The sequence below is a fragment of the Megalopta genalis genome, chromosome 3 (assembly GCF_051020955.1).
Source record: "Megalopta genalis isolate 19385.01 chromosome 3, iyMegGena1_principal, whole genome shotgun sequence".
In the NCBI taxonomy this organism is placed as follows: Eukaryota; Metazoa; Arthropoda; class Insecta; order Hymenoptera; family Halictidae; genus Megalopta; species Megalopta genalis.
The window spans coordinates 3,685,027-3,705,339 of NC_135015.1; the positions used below are offsets into that span (position 1 = coordinate 3,685,027).

The 20,313-nt window shown below is 38.3% G+C and overlaps 1 protein-coding gene, 1 long non-coding RNA gene and 1 other non-coding gene across 4 annotated transcripts; 1 reads left to right on the forward strand and 2 right to left on the reverse strand.

The window, feature by feature from the left end:
* Window positions 1–105: 105 nt before the first annotated feature.
* LOC143258951 (soma ferritin-like) lies at window positions 106–3,998 on the reverse strand. 2 transcript variants are annotated; one of them, XM_076519598.1, is made up of 3 exons: window positions 3,745–3,998; window positions 3,022–3,246; window positions 106–698 (listed from the first exon to the last, which is right to left on the reverse strand). In XM_076519598.1, the coding sequence occupies exons 1-3, from the start codon at window positions 3,841–3,843 to the stop codon at window positions 513–515; spliced, it is 510 nt and encodes a 169-aa protein (XP_076375713.1). In that variant the 5' UTR covers window positions 3,844–3,998; the 3' UTR covers window positions 106–512. The 2 variants fall into 2 exon arrangements, with proteins under 2 accessions (XP_076375713.1, XP_076375714.1); XM_076519599.1 differs by having other exon boundaries at window positions 3,773–3,997.
* Window positions 818–889, reverse strand: TRNAA-CGC (transfer RNA alanine (anticodon CGC)). The gene has a single exon. It is a non-coding gene; the product is annotated as a tRNA-Ala (tRNA).
* Window positions 3,999–4,821: 823 nt separating the features above from the next.
* On the forward strand, window positions 4,822–5,508 carry LOC143258954 (uncharacterized). The gene is made up of 2 exons (XR_013032881.1): window positions 4,822–5,009; window positions 5,154–5,508. It is a non-coding gene; the product is annotated as an uncharacterized LOC143258954 (long non-coding RNA).
* Window positions 5,509–20,313: the final 14,805 nt, after the last annotated feature.

Below are 20,313 nucleotides of genomic sequence, written 5' to 3' on the forward strand. Positions count from 1 at the left end.
TCATTGATAGTTTTAAAATTGCACATGGGAAACTTCCTTTTTATGCATAATAAAAATCACAAGCAGAGTACACTCAGTGAGATTCCGGTAATTAAAGAATAACAGTTTCACGAGGTTAACATCATTAATTTTATTAGCAACGAGTAAAGTTTGCATAGAGCTATGCAATACGTAGGGGGATACAAATTGCTTTTGAAATTGACTTCCTGTTTAACTCGTAAAGGATTTTTGGTAAGTAATTTCCCGACGTGATGTACTATCGATGTTATTAAATTGTTTTAATAATTAGAAAAGGAAAAGTCCAAAACCGTGCGACAGTTGTACTGTCGAATGATACAGTGAAATTCGGTATACTATCTGTAGCATCGACAGTAAAATTTGATTTTTCTGCGGTCGACACATTTACATACGATTTGTAAAAGCTTGACTGGATTTAATTGCATTCTCTAAATTGCACGATAGACAATGAATCTCCTTGGCCTTGGCTCTCTTGTGCGCTCCGGCGATTGTGTCTAATGTCTCAGCTCCTTATCGAAGATGAAGACTCCTAAGCCTTCGGCGACTCTTTCCAAATTCGTCACGTGATCTGCGAGTTCTTTGATAGCATCCACTTGCTCTTGCAAGAACTCGGTCTCGAGGAAGTCCAACAAGTTTGGATCGTTGTGCGTCGACGCCAGCGCGTGCAACTCCAACAGAGTCTGAAAATCGTTGAAGTGCATTGTTTTAAAAAATTCGTTTACACCGAAATGTTATATAGCGATTACGAGTTGTTTATATTATATGCGGGTGAAGAAAAAAAAATGGAAAAAAGAGTGGTTGGAGGAGCTGGGATTTGAACCCAGGACTTTCCGCATGCGAAGCGGACACTCTACCACTGAGTTACACCCCCAGTTGGAAGTAACTGTACTAAATTCGTACTTATGGTACGTGCCACTGAACGTCGATATTATTATCTCTGTGATAATTGAATTGACAAGTCGAAAGTTAACCAGAGTCGTTTCAAGGACATACCGGGTATCTCAATATTCGTGAAACAAATGGGGAAAAGACTGATTCCATGCAGGAAGAGCTAAAAATATAGTTCGATGCAAATAAATTTCCGGTCTACATTTTCAATTATTATAATTTTTATTGTTTCTTTTTTAGAATTACTCTCGCAAATAATGAATTATAGGATAATTGGAAGAAAACGGCAATTAAAATATTATGCACAAACATGCATAATATAAAAAATACTGCGTAGCATAGCTTTTTAAAGTTTGAGCCGTGTAAATACTTATTTGCAGCTTTCAAAGTTGATTTTATTCATAATTCTACATCTCTGGAAAAAGGTATTTGCGACAATTTCTCTAAAATAGAACAATTACTCGAAAACATGGACATATTTATATCTTAGAATATGAAATAATTTTACATAGAAATGGCAAAATTGGATACTCTTTCAACATCCTCGAACGTTCAGAACAATTGTTTGGCATTGTTTATCTTGATCTTCGTCGTTGGTAATGTTAAAAAGTGTTCCAATGCTTTGTTCTAATTTCAATTTTTGTACTAATTTCAAAAACTTCAATTTTTAATTGATTTTCAGATAAAGAGATTTATTACTTTATATTTGGTAATAGAACAAAGGTATCCATAATTTTATTAAATTTCCCAAAAATGTTATGAAGTGCCGTAATTGTCTAATATACAGGGTATTGCACCTAGAACAAGCCAACTAATGATCATCTTTAGTTCCTGATGTAATTTCCTCATATGATCCGTTTATTTTGAAAGTGGCATAAGTCACTTTGTTTTTAAGTCGATATATTTAAGGGTTTGGGTTTTAACACGTTTAAAAATATGGATGCTAACTTTCGAGAAGATTTACTTGTATTTGTTATCTCAGGATACTGATATTTTTCTCAGTATAAATAATTTCGTATAAACATTAAAAAATCACCACTTTTCATTACGGTAAAGTGACTTATGCCACTTTCAAAATAAACGGTTCGTATATGAACAGTGAATGTCATTTCAGTATTATAATTGGAAAAGACAATCAGGTGGCTTCTCTTAGTCGAAACACCCTATACATACAATACTATTCCCCATTTTCAATATACAGTAAATTCTCCCTAATTGACGCTTAGATTGTGTATAAAAATGGACAATTTGGGAAGAGGAGAGGCGACTATTCGAGCCTTGCGGTTTGTTTTCATACAGGGTGTCCCAAAATTATTGTACAAGCGAGAGATTAGGGGTTCCTGAGGTCATTCGAAGTAATTTTTTCTTTAGCAAAAATGGAATCCACGGCTTTGTTTACGGAGCAAAAAAAACAGCTATTTTATATCAGTTTATAAAAGTAACAATAAGACATTTATTCTGATTTTTAACAAGTGTTATTGTGAAATTTGCCGTAAGTAACATATAAATTGAATGAATATAACTCATAAATGTATCTTTACGATATGAATAATCGTAAATTAAAAAATTAGGCATCCGTCATTTTGACGGGTTCCGTAAATCTAGTGTTAACGAAAAACAGTGACCAATGAGAGACGAGATTGGCTGACACGAAGCGGCCGAGCCAACGAGCGGAACTAGGCTTCGATCGCTCGTTTTCGTTAATAACTCGTAAACGAAGCCGCGGATTGCATTTTCGCTAAGGAAAATGTTACTTTAAATGACCTTAGGAATCCTTCATTTCTCGCTTGTTCAATAATTTTGGGACACCCTGCAATTATCGCTTGTCAACAACTATAAAAACGAGCCGCAAGGCTCGAATAACTTCCTCTTCCGAAATCGTTCATTTTTATGTGTAACCTGAGCATCAATTAGGGAAATTTACTATGAATCGTTCTGCGAATATTTTCTGACAGACGAAATACCATTCCCTAGTGACCATCGGAATCAGTCATCTTGCTAGTTATCGTTAGGTTAGAGGTTCTCTCCACATTGTAAGCTCTTGATTTTAACTTCGAAGAGAATCGTGCGAGTGCAATTAAAATAGAATAATTAAAGTTTTAGCAGATGGCAAACCTGGTTCACCCTCTTCTCGAGCTCCAGAGCCTCGGTCATCGCGCTCTTAGCGCTAACCCAATTGTCCTCTGGGGGTCTCTCGATGGGCGTCAGACGAATGTCACCGCCTCTCTTGTTTTGGTAGGTCATGAACTTCATCGCGTGTTCTCTCTCCTCGTCGGAGCACTTCTTGAAGTACGCGTGAAGTCCTGGTAACGCGACGTCATTTCTGTCGAAGTAATACGCCTGAAAGGCAAATCGGTGATCAGCAGACGACAGAAGAGCTCTGCGGGTCTTAGCAACCGAAAAGACACGCGGCAAAGAATACGTGGACCGTTCAAGGCTGCCTCCTAATTGAAAATAATTGTTGTCAACAAACAAATCACGTTCTATGGCCACGTCGAAATTGACACGGCGCAGCAACCGCGGACTGACCGCGACGATTTCGTCATTGCACGATATTTGATTAAGACGAAACCCACAAGCCTGTGATTTGAACGAATGTCGCAGCAACAAAATCGTTCTTTTCCACCCCATTGGCCGACACGGCAGAGAATCAACAAAGCACGGCCAATGGTTCCAATCAAATTGACACTATGCGGTAACACCGGACCGACGACAACGATACTGTCATTCTGTGATATTCAATTAGGATGAAGCCGAACGCAGGAAAAAAAAATGATTCCGCGAGCAGATCGCGAATGTCACGGTAAAAATAGCTATTTAATCAATATGTGGATTAACCATGGAGAGGTAGACGTAACTCGCGTACAATTCCAAATTGATCTGTTTGTTCAGCGCCTGCTCGCATTCCTCGTGGAAGTTCTGCCTCACCCGACTCATGGCGGTGTTTATTGTTTAATTTTTGCGCACGCGAAATTACGAGGACTGGGTGGAAAGATTGCACGGCTGTCACGAGTTGCACTGGTCTTGTGTCGGTTTAGAACGTGTCTGAAAGCGCCATCGGGTTGACTTGCGCTTTCAAAATAGACTGCATCGATTCTATACAGCTGGCACTGGGTTGTGCGATCCACGCAAGCGCGATTCTCTGCAATTATCAGGCAAACGTGAACCTACAACTGTGACCTTGAATGCCGAAGCTACGCCGCTGATAAACCTGACGATTTTATGCAATAGCGGTTGAGTGGTTTCCTTCATTCTTGTTATGTTACTGGTTGTTGTTGAGGCGATCCCTGCAGCCGCCTTGTAATTATTCAGTAGGTTTCGTTTCCTCGGCAGCTTTGATTCTTTCAATGATCGGAGAGCGGATGTTTGCGCAAAATAAAATTTTCGCACAATAATTGCGGGGAACGTCGGCGAAAAACGTCGGCCTTTTAAATATTTTTGAAAATTTTAAATAATGTGATGACACACACACACATCTTTACATTATTTCGCTCTGCTATTTACTGTTTTGTATATCATCTATTTGTTTCTATCGCAAATGCATACAATTTGCAGTTTACTAGTAAATAATGAAGAAGTTCTCTTTCGAAATAGCTATAGGTTTAAGTATCAAGAATTATTTCGAAATAGCTATAGGTTTAAGTATCGAGAATTATTTGTGTTTTGCTTTTGTTTTCCGGGTAGTGTTTGGACATTGAAGCCAGACGTTCGTAATAATTCATAAATATTCATCTATTTCTATTATCTAATCTTGTACCAGATGTCTCGGTGTAATTATTATAAATTATTTGCGTCTTTCGTGTGTGTTTGAATTGTACAAGCGAAGCCAAACGCTGTGTGTTCGCAAAGCTTCCGCAAATGGCTCTGCGACATGCAAATCTTCGTTACTTGCGACCAATCAGAAGAGAATGAGCCACGGCCCGGTTCGAATGCGTTCCAGAACGCGAACCGGAAATGCACTTTGCACAAGGTGCGCTACGACGAACAAGGAGGAAGATTCGCTTCCGTCTTCCATTAGATTATGGTCTCAAAATGGTGGTGTCTTTTAAATATCGAAAAATGTATTGTGCTCGTTAATTGACAAATTAATTGATCGCTAATTGGTTCGTATTTGGCATTTTAATATTTCCAAAGAACTTAGTAGATACGTTAGTCAATAGGTTACATACATCTTCGTGGTTTCTGAACAAAAAGTTGTAATCTCTGAATATTTATAATGCAATCGTATATTTCGCATGATTTTACAGCGTTTTTATTTCATGTCGGAATCAAGGAGGCATACAGTAATTAAGATAATAATGTTATACGACAACAATACAATTTCTGTATAATATTGATCTAATCGAAAATGTTAATACTTACGTCGAGGAATGATGTAATCAAGATGTAATTAAAAATGCAACTAAAATACATTGAAATACATACTTGGCTTCCTTTTGTCTTCCTCTAGGAGGAAGAGACGGACAATATTTTTATTTATAATTATAAACAAGATATTTACAAATATTGCACGAGTGCAAGATTTAGAAGCAGGTCATAATTGTCTACGCCGCTTGAAAATTTTATTCCAGATGTTTGGTACAATAAAAGTTTCTAAACTAATCATACTTATACATAATTCTTATCTACTCGCACTAGCTGAAGCATTTACTTGGGCGAATAATTCATTAGCCGTACTAAAGACTGTAGGTGCAGGTGAAACTAAACTTTATTTACACGAACTATAGAAAACGTATATGTTAGGTCATCTCACACAGAGAATCATTTCTTTCGCAACATCAAATGCTGAAGTAAATAATTTCAAACATCGACAATATCTACAAATTAACACTAGCCTATAAAATATTTTATGCGAGCTAAATTGTTGACGCAAGATCTTCTACGGTGGCATTATAGTCCAAACTAACTCGAAATAACGAATTTGATACTTCTGACGTTAATATACATGTAACAAAGTTTTAAACATCAAAACATGCACAAACTATGAATATTCTCCAGTTCATCGCCATCGTCTTCAATCGTCAATCATAAAATCAACAAACTCGAGGACCTAATTTACAACTGTCGTTACGCTTCTTCTGGATTTACTTGTCAAGCAAAACTTGTCTTGACTCTTTTAAATGAACTTCGTCTCTTCGATACAGCGGTCTTCGCCGAGGTTTATGCAGAAAAGCGGGGCGAGCCATGTCGATAATGTCCTCGTAACACGTAACACCGATGCGTCGGTTTCAATGATTCAGTGGCCACGCTCGACCGGGTCACGGGTTTCATCATTTCCTCGGTGTTCCGTGGAAGCCCCATCATAGCCGCTGTCACACGCACAAGAGTCTTATGTCTAATCTTGTGCAGTGGCCAGCAGCTGCACTGGGGCCCATCTCCTTTTCCCGTCTCCTCTTCGTCAGTCCCCCTCCTCGCGATCCTTCAATCTCACAACAATTAAAACATGCCCGATACATCATCCGAAAGATATCAATCATGTAAGAGAAACCAAAACAAACATACAATGCAGCAGCAAGCAATGTTCCTTCAAAACAAATTACAGTAAATTCTCTCTAATTCACGCTCGGATTGTACGCAAAAATGAACGATTATTCGAGCCTCTTGTGGCTCGCTTTTATAGTTACCGATTGCCAACAACTATAAAAACGACCCGCGTTGCTCGAATAATCGTATCTCCTCTACCGAAATTGTCTATTTTTGTGCGCAATCCGAGCGTCGATTTGGGAGAATTTATTGTACTCTGCAAGTCTAGTGACTCGCACGTTCGTTCATAGACAAGCTGCAGATTTTTTACTGAAATTTAAAACGTACTGCTTACAAGAAGTTCTGATTTCAAGAAGCAGAAGTTAGATAAAAATGATTTCCCCAAATGAGAGTTTCAGTAAATCGAGGACGGTGCAATAGTTGCAAGTTTTCCCGATGTTTTTCAAAGTGAAATTGCAAATCAAAATTGGTCTTAAAAATTGCTACAAGATTCCTAGTCTTCATTTCGCTCGCACACAATTTCAATTACCGCGAGGACTGCTATTCAAATTTGTGTTTTACCAGAGCCCGAACGAAGAAACGTGACACCCAGCCGCGAAGGAATCCGTGAGTCACTGTAATTGCCTCGTACAGCCGTGGCTTTTAACGCAGTTTCGAAAGTTGGGTATCAAGCAGTCGAGTATGAATAGGTGTCGCGAACGAAAGAGCATATACCATCGTGCTAAATAGTTGGAAAAAAAAATCAATCGAACTCCCCGAAGAACTGGTATATAGCAACCCAGGCCCGGCCAGCTTCGTTTTCGTCGGTGAGAAATAACGGGCACGAAAGAAAAGCTCGAGAAAGGAAATCACCGGCATTTTCGAAGTTCCGCATTTCGATCCTCTTTCACGAGCGTTTATCGGTTACCAGGGAGATACGATACCATTCGCTCATATGAATATACGGACGGTATGTTCGTACCAGGATAATTTGTGGGGATCGCACATCTGCTGGTTCTATAGGTTGGTAGGATAGTTCGACTCGAATACAAAATTCATTGACTTCGATCTCCCTACTGTGCATTTCTACGATGAACTTACCGCGGTTTATGGTTGTCCGAGGCCTAGCTCCTCCTCTTGCTATTCCCGGGACGGTAGCCGATCTTCGTTGGGAACGACCAGCACGACGAGGACCGTCGCGATGTTTCCGGTTTCTTTCAATTTCTAGCGTCCCGAGTTCGAGGAAACCGACCGTTCGCGGCAGTGAACGGACGTCGACTACTTCCGGTAGCCTTTCGCGAGCTGCGGCAACGCTTCGGCTCTTGAGAAACGTTCTCCAGTAATTTAGAATAGTCGGCGAAGAAGAATTTTGTCCTCTGCACGCTAAGTTCGCGATCCACGATCCCGCCACTCACTCGATCTTCCGGGGCTCGATCACAGAAAATACGATGGAATTCGAATCGACTCGAGGTCTCGTTCACTGAGCTGTTCGCCGGGGCGTCTGCGATGGACAGGGTATGCCGGGCCGAATCTCCGAGATATCGCACTTGATCGATGCCAGCCGTCGAATAATGTACCTGTCTCTCTTTCTCTCCTCGGTCCGTGTCACTACGCGATCGAAGCTAGCCGCAGGTTAATAAAAAATGATAGCACTTCTGCTCGTGGTCCGTGCACAACTGCCGATAGCTTCTTAGCTCACCCTTCGTTATATACCAGGACACCACGTGGTCACCTAATCCATCGGCCAATGGGGGGCTGGCTTTAGCGATGGCCAGCCAATCGTCGGTTACTTTTAAGGCCACAAGACACGTGTTTCTTGGGAAATAAGGGCACAGGCATTACGAACGAAATCGTATTTGCGTTACCGAAGTTGGACGATCGAATAGCAGGCTGGCCGCTTTGCTTGCCTAGCAGTTCTTCTAGGCCGGCGGTGTTCACGATGACTATGGAGTCGGGGGAAAAATCGGCGCATTCGATCGGATTCAAGCGGTCCGCGGGCTACCATTTTTGGAGCCATTTTTTCGGCACAGATTCGCCTCCATCTTTCGACTGTGCACAGTGTTCACCAGATTTTTCAATCGTTTGTGCAATGGTTTCAAAGTAGAATCGGTCTGGTCCGAGTAATTTGTCGTCGGAGAAGCTGTTGATTAACCATTTTTGTAATTGGACTATTCTTTATCGGATTTCGTAGCTTCATGCCTAATTTTAGGGGAACTAGAATAGAGAAAGTACATTGTTGATTAGAAGATTCTTTGCAGTAGATTAAAATTGAAGTATCATACTTGTTAATATTCGCACTTTTTTTGTATGTTGTTCTTTTGAACTGTACCGTGCGATATCGCGCGATACCGTGTATTTTTATATTAAGTCTAGTGAAAGGTTTTACCAGATTTGCGTTCACTATTTCGCTAGAATGGAATTTAATTTTCCTTGTTATCCACGATCAATTTGTTATCTTTTGTCGAGCTTCTTAATACGGTTTCCATAAAATTCTTGGTTTCTTATATATTTTTATTAATATGCATTCTTTTATCTGTTAATGTCGAATCTCCGTTTCAGTCGCGATCGTGTTATTTCCATCTCGTAACTAGTGAAGTACGAACATGTTTCTTGTACATTTATTATCGAATTATATGTATATAAGTATATCAATGGATGATGTAACAGATAATACAATAGACAACTGGATTTAAGAAACATCTTCTCGTGTAGAGTATTACATGACGGAATAAAAGGTAGAGTACTACAATAATTAGCGTTTTATCTGTTTTGGCAGCTTTATGTTTTAAACCATAATTTTGAACGCTACTTGATTTTTTCGTTTCATAATTCCTTGAAGTACTGTAATCGCTATAAATGCATAATGCACCATAGTTCAGTGGTTGCAAACGGTTCGTACAGTTTAGTTTAACCTAGATTCAGACAATCAATTTACATTTTCACATGTTTCATTAAGCTCTTTAGAAAAACTAACGTATCTGGAAGGAGTACCTTAAATAATATGCTGACAAGAATTGATAAATGAAATTAAAAATGATCCCAAGAATACGGAGTTAATACTTGTATACGAAAGGTCCGGCATTAGAGCGTTGAAGTTTGAAAAACGAGAATCAGAGGATGCAGGAGTATTTTTCGTAAAATGACAATCAATGACCCTAATTTTCGAGTTTCAACATCCCTTCCAGGATTGCGTAAACACCGTTTCATTACATAACTTTACTTCACCGTGTGACCTGGCTATTGCCGTCTGCCAGTTACCTATACAGTTGTTAGCGGTAGCTTTTAATGATATTGTGAAGAGGTGAATCCTTAAAACGTATCCCACATACATGCCGACGCGATGCGGGTGCCCTGTTCGTTAAATAGTCGGCATTAGGACGACCTAATTTTCATTCTTCCTGTCGAGTTATTACGCCAAATACTGGAGCCTTAATTCCCGCAAGAACATCGCGCCGATGGCTCCGAATCCAAATTCCTTTGAGTGCTCGTCAACGCTTTCAAAAATTCTGTAGCATTCGGTACAGTTCAATGAAAGTAATCGGGAATCGATCGCGAAGATCACCGGGACTTGAATGATCGATCGGAATTGACGTGGTCATGGATGTGGAGTAAAATTAACGGGGATATTATCAGTGCAGACTGTTGGCTACTTTTGCGGCTTCCCATGAAAGAGGTCACGTGATAAATGACACAAGATACTGTGACTCACTGGTTTGATCGCATATTTTGCTAATTGAAATTCGTTTCTAATGCTGGCATAAGTAAATCCACCAGTATCTTTGTTTTATTATTAATGCGATCATAAAGATGATTAAGTCGGAAATCACAGAATTGATCCATGTATTAACACTAGATTTACGGAGCGCAAAAAAACAGCTGTCTTATATTAGTTTATAGAAGTAACAATAAGACATTTATTCTGATTTTCAACAAGTGTTATTGTAACAGTTGTCGTAAGAAACATATAAATTGAATAAATAACTTATAAATGTATTTTTACGATATTAATAATCATAAATTAAAAAATTAGTGGCCCGTCATTTTGACGGGTTCCGTAAATCTACACAAAACGTATGTCGAATCTGAATGAGTGCAGTCTTGTTATAGTTATTTAAAAGTTATCGTCAACTAGTTATTTTCAGTGTAGCCTGATCTTCTAGTATTCGTTCGTAATGTGTTTATATATTAATTTCAACATGAGATTAAACATTTTACCTACAAATTTAATGAACAGATGCATTTAGTAGCCTTTTTGATGAATACATTCCGCGAGTCACTGTGACTGTTTAACTCTTTGACTACGAATTAATTATATCTTCAATTTAAATGTTGTTTCGATACACATACAAGTAGTTTAGTAACGAATAGTGTTATATAATTTTTCAGATAAAGAATTTTCTTCGCAGAAGGTATGAGGATCCTGGGATATATTATCCCACTAGTCTTTCTGGCTGAGGTTAGATGTTCCAATTTCAATCAAAAGAATTATGTCTAATAATAAAGTTAATTATTTTAGGGGACTGCTTATTAAAATGTATAGATCGAAAATAATAGGCAAAAATCAGTAAGAATAACAAATAATTACTGAAGAAAGAGTACTTGCATGTAAAATATTTGAAATTGATTATCACTGGCTATTTATTATGTCTAATATTTATTGTGTCTAATAATAAAGTTAATTATTTTAGGGAACTGCTTATTAAAATGTATAGATCGAAAATAATAGGCAAAAATCAGTAAGAATAACAAATAATTACTGAAGAAAAAGTACTTGCATGTAAAATATTTGAAGTTGATTATCACTGGCTGTGTTGGCAATCAATAGAACAATAGATCACGCGATTTGAATAGTCAGAAATTCCATATGTGGTTCGTTGGAATATGCTCGTAGTTATGACTTAACTGCGGATCCTTATACAAAAAGTAAAAATTTTAACTATTTTAACACTAAACCTACCAAGCAGTAATACTAACTGGCATGTACTGCTTTACAAAAGTGAGAAGACCGAATTTATTTGGAATTTGTAAAGTTTTTATTATAAGACTTGCTCCAATAATGTAACTTATTCAAGCGTTTTCCACAAAAGAATCTCGGAACTTTGCAGAATTGCAAAATAAGAAAGAGGTCACTTTGACCGCGGTAGGTTTAGCGTTAAAAGGCTGAAAATTAAATGTCGTATTTCGATAAAAAACGTTAGACATCTTCTCATCCCGTTAATATTTCAAAATCTACAGTCCAGTTACAGCAACTGTGTTCTTCACACCTCTACTACAAACGACATTGAGCCTGAAGTGACAAAAGTAGGGCGTAATCTTATTACGACTATAAGCATAATTTTCAATTATCTGCTTCTTTAAAGACACAGGAAATGCGCTTGTTCATGCAGATTCAATTCAACAATAGACAACTGGACTTAAGAATCATCTTCTCGTGTAGAGCATTGCATGGCGGAATAAAAGATAGAGTACTACAATAATTAAAATTGTCGTGCAGATCTTCGTGCGAAATAAATGAGCCGTTTATTTTGAAAGTGGCATAAGTCACTTTTTTCTTTTTTTTTTTTTAAATGAAAAGATACCGTTCAATCGTAATTAGCGTTACCATTAACTCGATTCTTTTGAAAAAGTGACTTATGCCACTTTCAAAATAAACGGCTGAAATATCAATCGAATAAAAATGTACGGTTTCTCTTGGTAATTCGACTAAATCCGAAATAATGTTGCGACGTTTCTAAATTCCTCTGTCATTTTTAAAGTCCTGCGTTTGATGTGCTGGTTTCTGTAATGAATGGATAGAATGCACAGTTTGGAAATAGATTACGTGTCAAGGAAAACACCGCGGGCTCCGGTGGGATCATTGTCCGCCGATTAAGAATCGATTGGCGGTTCCCGGACTCGACCCTCCGTTAGAATTTGAAACTTCGAAGGGGTCAGTTTCGCCGGCCGAAGGAGCTCAGCCCGCGTAATAAGGGTGGAATGCGAGAAGCGGATGAAGATGAGGAGCCATCGAGCCAACTTTACGCCCCTGCCGACTGTTTCCTCGAGGAGACACAGCCGACGAGGAGGAAGGGAAAGAGAACGGCGACGGCGGGGGGTAACACTAGCCGAGTAAGCTCTGAACACTTTTCAGGATTCAGGGCTTAGCACCCCCGGATCCTCAGGCTTCACGTCTGCCTGGCCCAACCTGCGACTCCTCCACTGACTGTCCCGTTTTCTGACGACCCCTCCGCGACTCGCTTCTTCCCATACTACAAACAATTTCACCATTTCTGATTGTTCACGCCTCGAACCCCACGCCAGAGTTTATTCAACTTAGTAATTCTTCAAGATTTTGTTCTTTAATGCGCTTATGACAGTCATAATGTACGATATTTTATCTAGAATTTGGGAAAGTTAATTGTGCTATCAAGTCGGTCAAAGAGAAGTTAGTAAAATTCATCAGTGTGCTAGTCGCAACGAAGATCAAATGTAAAGAAAAACAGTTTATCGAATGAACCGTAGATTGAGAAGTTAAGATTGCTGATGCTAAACCTTAACTGCGGACATTGGAATTTGTAACAACTACTCACTAAAATATGATGTTTATAAAATGCAAATAATATTAATTTATACATATAAATTAAATATTACACACGTCGTGGGTGGCATGAAGGGGGTGAGGTAATCGAAGTAATAACTTATGGTAAAAGCAATAAGCGATAATATTTACAAAGTTTAACTGACTCTACTGTAAAATTATTAATACCAATATATTAATTACTAGGCTGTGGAGGTTTATGCGAAATATAAATGTTGTGCATCGTTTGTAGGAAGCAGGTATTACATAAAGATTTCTCTAAATATTTGTGCTGTTTTAAATTTCACGCATGAATTTTGATCGTAAATGCATAAAATCTGCAGTGTAATGATGACACTTTTAATCCTCTTGCGTTTCGAAGATTGAAAACAAATTTTGTACAGCGAAATCATTCAAAGTGGATCAATCATCTACAAATATTTCGTGCGAATTTGTAAAATTTCTGGCATCTGTGAACCAACTTCCACGATAGTTCTCTCGAACACTTGAGATTATCAGTTTTACGAAGATGATCAGCGTGACTTATCGGTGATCACGCAAGAAGACGCTTCGCGAAAAGAAGTTTCATCTAAACCATCTACCTATCTAAGATAATACATTCAACATAAGCATGCTATAATTGTTCCAGAGCTGAATTATCTTAGAGATCGAGATCTTAGTCGGTTCGTATAAATTTTGGCTCTGTGTTACTCTCAAACTAAAACAAAAGTTATCATTCATATCTAGACTACTTCATTTGTTACCGATTCTTCAAGATCGCCCTGCAACTTGCACGAAGATCATGCAAATCATACTTCACATGCAATATAAGCAACTAAAATAAAAAGTGAATCGTGCCATCGCTATTAAACTCAAGAAACTTGTCACTACGTGCGTGCCCTCGTCTCGTTTCAACACTCACAAAATTATTCCCCAGATCCTAGCCTTCGGTTCCTCTTCTTCCCGCGAAGACGATCTTCCTCGACGATCTTCGGCTTCCTAACAAAACGTGTCGATCATATAGGTACCCACCTTAAGTTTATGTCATATTTCATATCGCAATTTTATCATGAAATAAGACAGAAACATAAGACGGCTTTCCTATGTTACATCCGTGTCCCTCGCAGAATCGTGCGTCTTCATTCGCGTACGGTGAAGTCCGAAGGCTCTTCATGGTCGTAGGACAAGCAAGCGATTCGCCGAAAATAATGCTACTGACGCCATTGTGCGAAGAATTTGTTATACGATACACTAGCAGAGGGCAACCGGCCGCCGCAGTGTAAGATTCGTGTTACATGACGGAAGGGTGGACACAAGTTAGGATTTCAGACTGAGACCGTCGAAGAAGGCTCGCTGATTCTTCTTCTTTCGTTTATGAGAAAGTTTTTCAGTCCGCCACGATTGTCTTGTAACTTTAGCTAACCGGACAGAGTTTATTTTCAATCGTGTTCAGTTGCGACAATATCAATCTGTGATATTGAATTTATTATACATCTTGAAATTGTATTGCGGTGGCAATGCTTCGGGCGCATTCATGAGCTAATAATTATTTAAAGTATACACTTGTAAATATTTAAACTATATATGTACATGGTAATTATTCAAAGATCGAAGCGATCTTTTAATGCTTCTGTTGCATTAACAAAATTGTCTTTCATTTGATCAAAATTTCATAAGAATCAATGCCAAATAAATCCAAATATGCAACGAAGTTGCATTGAAATTGTTATAGCGTCGTAGTTAGACATCGGATCATTGTGAAAAATAAAAATTGTCTAAGTTAATTGTTAGAAATATAACTTAGATGAAAATACAATTTCTCTTTTAATGATTGCGATTAATGTTGAAATTAATGTAACAATAGCTAACAATAATAACGTAACAATTAATGTAACAATAGTTGTATCAGTTTTCTATTTGACCTACGCATTTCTGTGATAAATGCATAAAATTCACAGTCAACTCATAGTGAATCTAACTAACAGTCTGCGAGACCTACCCTCAACGTTGCCTAACTACAATCATGCACAGATGACATAAAAATCGCATCAGCTTATTTAACAATGTAATAATGAAAGAGGCAAGATTGATTCTAGCTTACAGAAAAATTGATTGTCAAGTTCGATAGAAAAATTCGGTTAGTCGTACATACCCAACGAACGTAAGCAGCTAAAGTATTAATCACATGATTGCATAACAATGTAATTCGATTAATTCTAAGTCATTCCAACAAAGGACAATTTTGCTGCGTACAAATTGGGAGTTAACACAGAAGCATTTAACAACGTCGCGTAGGTACAAGGCGAGCCCCGGTTGGTCCGATGCCTAATTACCGTGGCAATGTTTAACCACGTTAGTTGCAACGATTCCCGCTGATGCGATTAGAAGAAACATATTTTTTTCGGTAGAGAAGACGGCCTGTATAGCAAAGGTACAGACACTTGGACACGTACGTACGCGCGTGAAGTTGCATAAGAAGCCTTAAATCTGCTTGAGGTAAACGGGATTAATCTCATCCACCCCACGCGAAGCCTTGCCAATCTCATTGGCGTAGAAAAATGTGAGTTCTTCAGCCGGCGAAGATTTTTTTGGGCTCTAACGAGATTCAGCTCTTCGTTTTTACGACTTCGAGCTTTCCGAAATACTAGGACACGGTTTTTGCTGACAATGAGTACGAATTAGAGTACAACGAAATAGGTCGACCGAGTTGTTTAACAGACGAATGAACGCAAATATTGCTAAATCAGTTCTCTTGCGTGGCTCTAACAATACTGCAAAATTAGGTCTAAGTGCTCGATTGGAAAAGAAATACCCGGACAGTTAATATGCGAGACGCGAATATAATTTTGTGTGAATTTTTCTGTACAAAAGTATCGATTGATTAGAAACTGGAACACGTTCACCGAAAAAAATGAATTCTATTAGTAGTATGAGACCGTCTAAAGTCGGACATTTTAACGAGGACCGATTACCGCTACGATATCATTGCCACTCCGAACCAAAATATGCAAGCTGGCAGTTTTTCAAGCGAAATTAATCGGAGACGGTAATATTTGTATAGAATCGTAACTACTCTGCGTAGTGTTTAATAAATTACGTTCAGTTTCGATTTTATGGATGGATGGATTTCGTCTGTAGCCAAATCTGATTGTTTGAAAAAATTGACGTGGATCGTATGCTACGTACCGGAACCGATTTTTCAAAATATCGTTTGCGTGCAGAAAATACCGTCAATCTTCGGTGAAGGCGTCGCGACGCTGTCCGACGGCACTCAACGTCTCGCACGTATTTATAGGATCTTCTCTAATTTCGTTCGATCCCGACCATTAATTGCCGAGCGGTTCTTTGGGAAATCGTAAACAAACGTTCGTGGAACACTGACACTGCACAAACGTCTGCCAAAACAACTCGCCAGTTTCTCAAAGTTTGACCTGCCATCTGGTACGCAAGTGGAACACTAACGGTGTAGCCCGATTTCTAAAAATCTTGCGCTTTCGAAATGTGAAATCAGAATATACACTTTCGAAAACGACAAGTATTACCGATTGATATCGAGCTAATTAATTTTGTATGCTTTCCGGCAAAGGTTCGCTGGTTCGAAGATGATCGCGACATGAGAATAGTCATCTTTGGTTATTTCTAAACCGCCGAATTTGTGCATTTATTACAAAATGTATCATCCATTTTGTTAGAACGGAGGTGTAACATTTTTGTTTTACGTGAACACCGATAACTTCGTTGTCACTAAATGCAATTATTACAATTACTAGAATATGCAGTTCTAAAAAGTAGAGTTTAGTGGAACAATATTGTATGGTACGAGAGATAATATTTTATGCCTCAAGATTATGATATTTATGACGTTAGATTAAATCTAAATCTTACATAGGAATATACGATTTGTATGTATCTGAAAATATACTCTCTACAAGAACAATGTTAATTGGACAAAAATGATATTCTATGTTACAAGTGTAATAAATGTAAATTCTATACATTTTTCAAAAATTATGATTGCTTATAACATCCACTTTATTCAACTATATGTAAATAAAAGACCGAGGCTAACTTATTAACTATACTTTGTGTATAAAATGTTTTGTATAAAATACTGTTGGATCTTGTAAATGCTACGTTGGAAATATTACAATTATATTGTTGATCTCTTTGCAAACGCTCATCAATTATTTCAGAAAAGTCTGGAAAAGAAAAAACTGTCTTGCATGGATAATATAAAAGATTTGTTATAGTAAACACAGATAAATAATGTAATTAATTTTTTTGTCAATAAGCACGTTTTCTTACATTCTATGAATTTTTGCATAAATGCACAGAGATCCGCGTGTTCGATTTATTCACTCGAATATTTACATCTTGTTAGTATGCTTACTCAAGTTAGCGCGTCGGATGACAGTAGAATAGTTCTGCGCTCGGTCAGACGAGTCTCTCAGGAGATCGACAACAGTTTACTCTACCAGTAACACGACAATGAACCTTGCCCGAGGTTCTCAGCCTTACCGATGGCCATCAAAGCCGCCCAAACCCTTTGAAAACAGTTACCATTGCACCGGGCGTTTTATCGACCTGGCTCGGTACTGCAGTTCCTTTCTTTACTTCGTTGCATTTCAACCCCCTGCTGCACTCTGCGACCGCTCGCGCTACCCTTCGCGAATTTCCAACCATCGATACGATAAATGTTTCAACACCCTTTGAAAACCACGTCCCCGAGGCCGAACAGATTTCTCCTTCGACGCGAAACCGAGACTGGCACGTTCTTCAACGGCACGAGAAAGAATCCGCGGGGAATCGATGTCTAAAAAAAATCAGCGGTTGTTATTTCGAACCGTTCGATGACGCGTCGATTGCGTCGACGTTCAATGACGTCAAGGGAGGGAAAAGGGTAAACTGCGGCAGGCCGGTGAACTCGTTTTCAAGGAGACGAAGGGAGGCTGGCGGTTTCCCCGAGAAACTGGGCCGAGGAAGGCGCGAGAGAGGGTGGTGGGAAAGCAATCTTCCCGCTTTAATCGTAAAAATTTATGGCGCGTTATTGGCTCGCGGGAAATCGGGCACAAACAGAACCGGCCCGTTCCTTGAGTATCGCCCTTTCGACGGTGGGAATTATTAATAGCGGTGCGGCACGGTGAAATGTGAAATTCCCGAGTCAATACGAATAGCTGAGGCGTGCAGGTGGATTCTAAAGGTCAATTAACGCAGCGGAGACGGACGGATGCAACGCACTGCTTTAATCCTCCGCATCCTGTCACGGAGTCACCGCTGTCGAGTCGGAGCGTCTCGGGAACGATTACGCACGCGATCATGCGATTGCGTGTTGGGCGCGAACGATCAAATGTTGATCGAGTTCGCACTATGCGAAGTCCAAGTTGAACACGTTGACTGCGGAATAGGCTACGGATTTTTATGCAAAAAAAGAAAGAAGTTGTAGCAAGACGCAGGAGAAACGTGGACATTTCTTTCCTTTTTTATTAGTTTTAATTAATTGAAAGTAGTGCAGCAATCTTTTGAAATTTCTTGAGTGAATTATTATCTGAACTATTATGCAAAAATGTCCTATAAAGTCGAAGCAATTTTGTTAGTACAATTGAAAGCAAGAAATTATTATTTATGCTAGAAGGTTTCTGTTCGACACTCTGGTGGCTAACGAGGTCTAGTCAGAATGAGTTTAGTCAAGTGTGTCATAGGACACACTTTCATGCCTGCATACAAAATTGTGTCATTCATATATGACAATGAAGTGCAAACTAACTGTAACCAACGTGTCAAACTCAATTCACTTTGCTATAACTTTTTTTTTTAGAGAAGAAGACATGCGTGATCAGTAAGTATGATCGAAAGATTATTTAATTATAAAATAGAAAAAGTTTTCTCAGTTATAGAACTTAGAGAGTGAACCTTTCGACAGCGCGTGTTATGTTCTTTTTGACCCGACATTATAATCGTTTCGCCTAGGTTCTACCTTTTTGGTAACCAATTTTGATCAGTCATTTTATGAATTCTTTTATTACGCAGTAATAATAATACTCGAGCACTAATTTTTAAAATATTGTCCATGTTTAAACTGTTGTGGTTTTGTAAATAACAATTTTGTAACAATGAATCTGAAGCTTAAAGTTTCTTCGTTCACGGGCAACAGTCGTTCATTTTTGCTCGAGATGTTTTTACATAATATGATAGATGGGAAACTAAGGACATATTTTTTGTCGAAAATACTAAAAATTATAATATTTATGAAAACACTGCAAAATTGTTTCCTTACCGAATCTACTAACAAAAGTAAAGAACGAGTTGGATCGTGCCCTCATGATGTGTCTCAGTTAGTGTGAATTCAACGATATACCTTCTAGTGAAAGCACGATAAGATAATTAAAAATTCGTACAACAAATTTTAATGGGATGGACAGTCCAAAATAGCTGTTGCAAGCTATACGATGAGTCAAATTTGATTATCGTACGATTTCTCTTTATGAACTTACAATTCTGTTGAGATTTCAAATTCTTAAATTAATATTAATAATTCTGTTTTTTTAAATTAGTTCGTTTAAAAATATCTACACAGATATAAACCCTGTGCACTCGAAGCCATTTCAACTGTGAATCTAAATTAATTTTTCTGACTTATTTATTTGATACGACAAAGAGCATTTTACGCGTACGAAATTCAGTATTGTCACTCGTACAACAGTTACAATTTTAACAATTCTTGATATCTAAATTTCCATTGTATAAAAATGATCTTAGAACGTGGTATGAAACAATTTTAGTGGCGCCTCGGAGTCGCTACTCGAGCGTTAATGAGCAAGAACATTAGAATTACAGAGCACTAAACTTTACTATTTTTACGTCACTCTACAAAAATAACTACAATGTATTTGTTTAGATTTATAACGATTTTTATCATAATACGTAATATTGACACCAACCCTTGCGTCAATATGTAGGAACCTACTTTCACTCTGCAATTAAAGTTTGTTGCATATACTTGTCACTAAACAGCAAAATTGCTTCAGATATCTACTGCGTCAGGAAACGATAAATTAGTTTAGGTTTAATATATGAAAATATGCATTGAAACTATGAACTTTAGTGATTACGATATTATTAAATGTGACCGACACTTTTCGACTGACAAACAAAATCGCCAAAAGCATTCCCGATCGATAAGAACCACAAAAGATGAAGGACGAGAAAAAGAAGAACAAGAGGAAGAAGAAGAAGAAGAAGAAGAAGGGGGAGAAGAAGAGGGAGGAGAAGAAGGCGAAGAAGAAGAAGAAGAAGAAAATGACGGAGAAGGAAAACTAGAAGAAGAAGAAGATGCGATTCTTTTCCGTTTGGGTAGCGAAGTCGTTCGCGTCGCGCTCGCCGAGGTCGTT

Bases quoted from the DNA above. Each gene is read 5' to 3' on its own strand.
- LOC143258951 (XM_076519598.1), bottom strand. From the start codon at position 3,843: ATGAGTCGGGTGAGGCAGAACTTCCACGAGGAATGCGAGCAGGCGCTG. The intron at 3,247-3,744 runs GTTAATCCACAT...TTTGCCTTTCAG, and splicing joins GTTACGTCTACCTCTCCATG to GCGTATTACTTCGACAGAAA. The intron at 699-3,021 runs GTTTGCCATCTG...AACGATTTTCAG, and splicing joins TCGAGAAGAGGGTGAACCAG to ACTCTGTTGGAGTTGCACGC.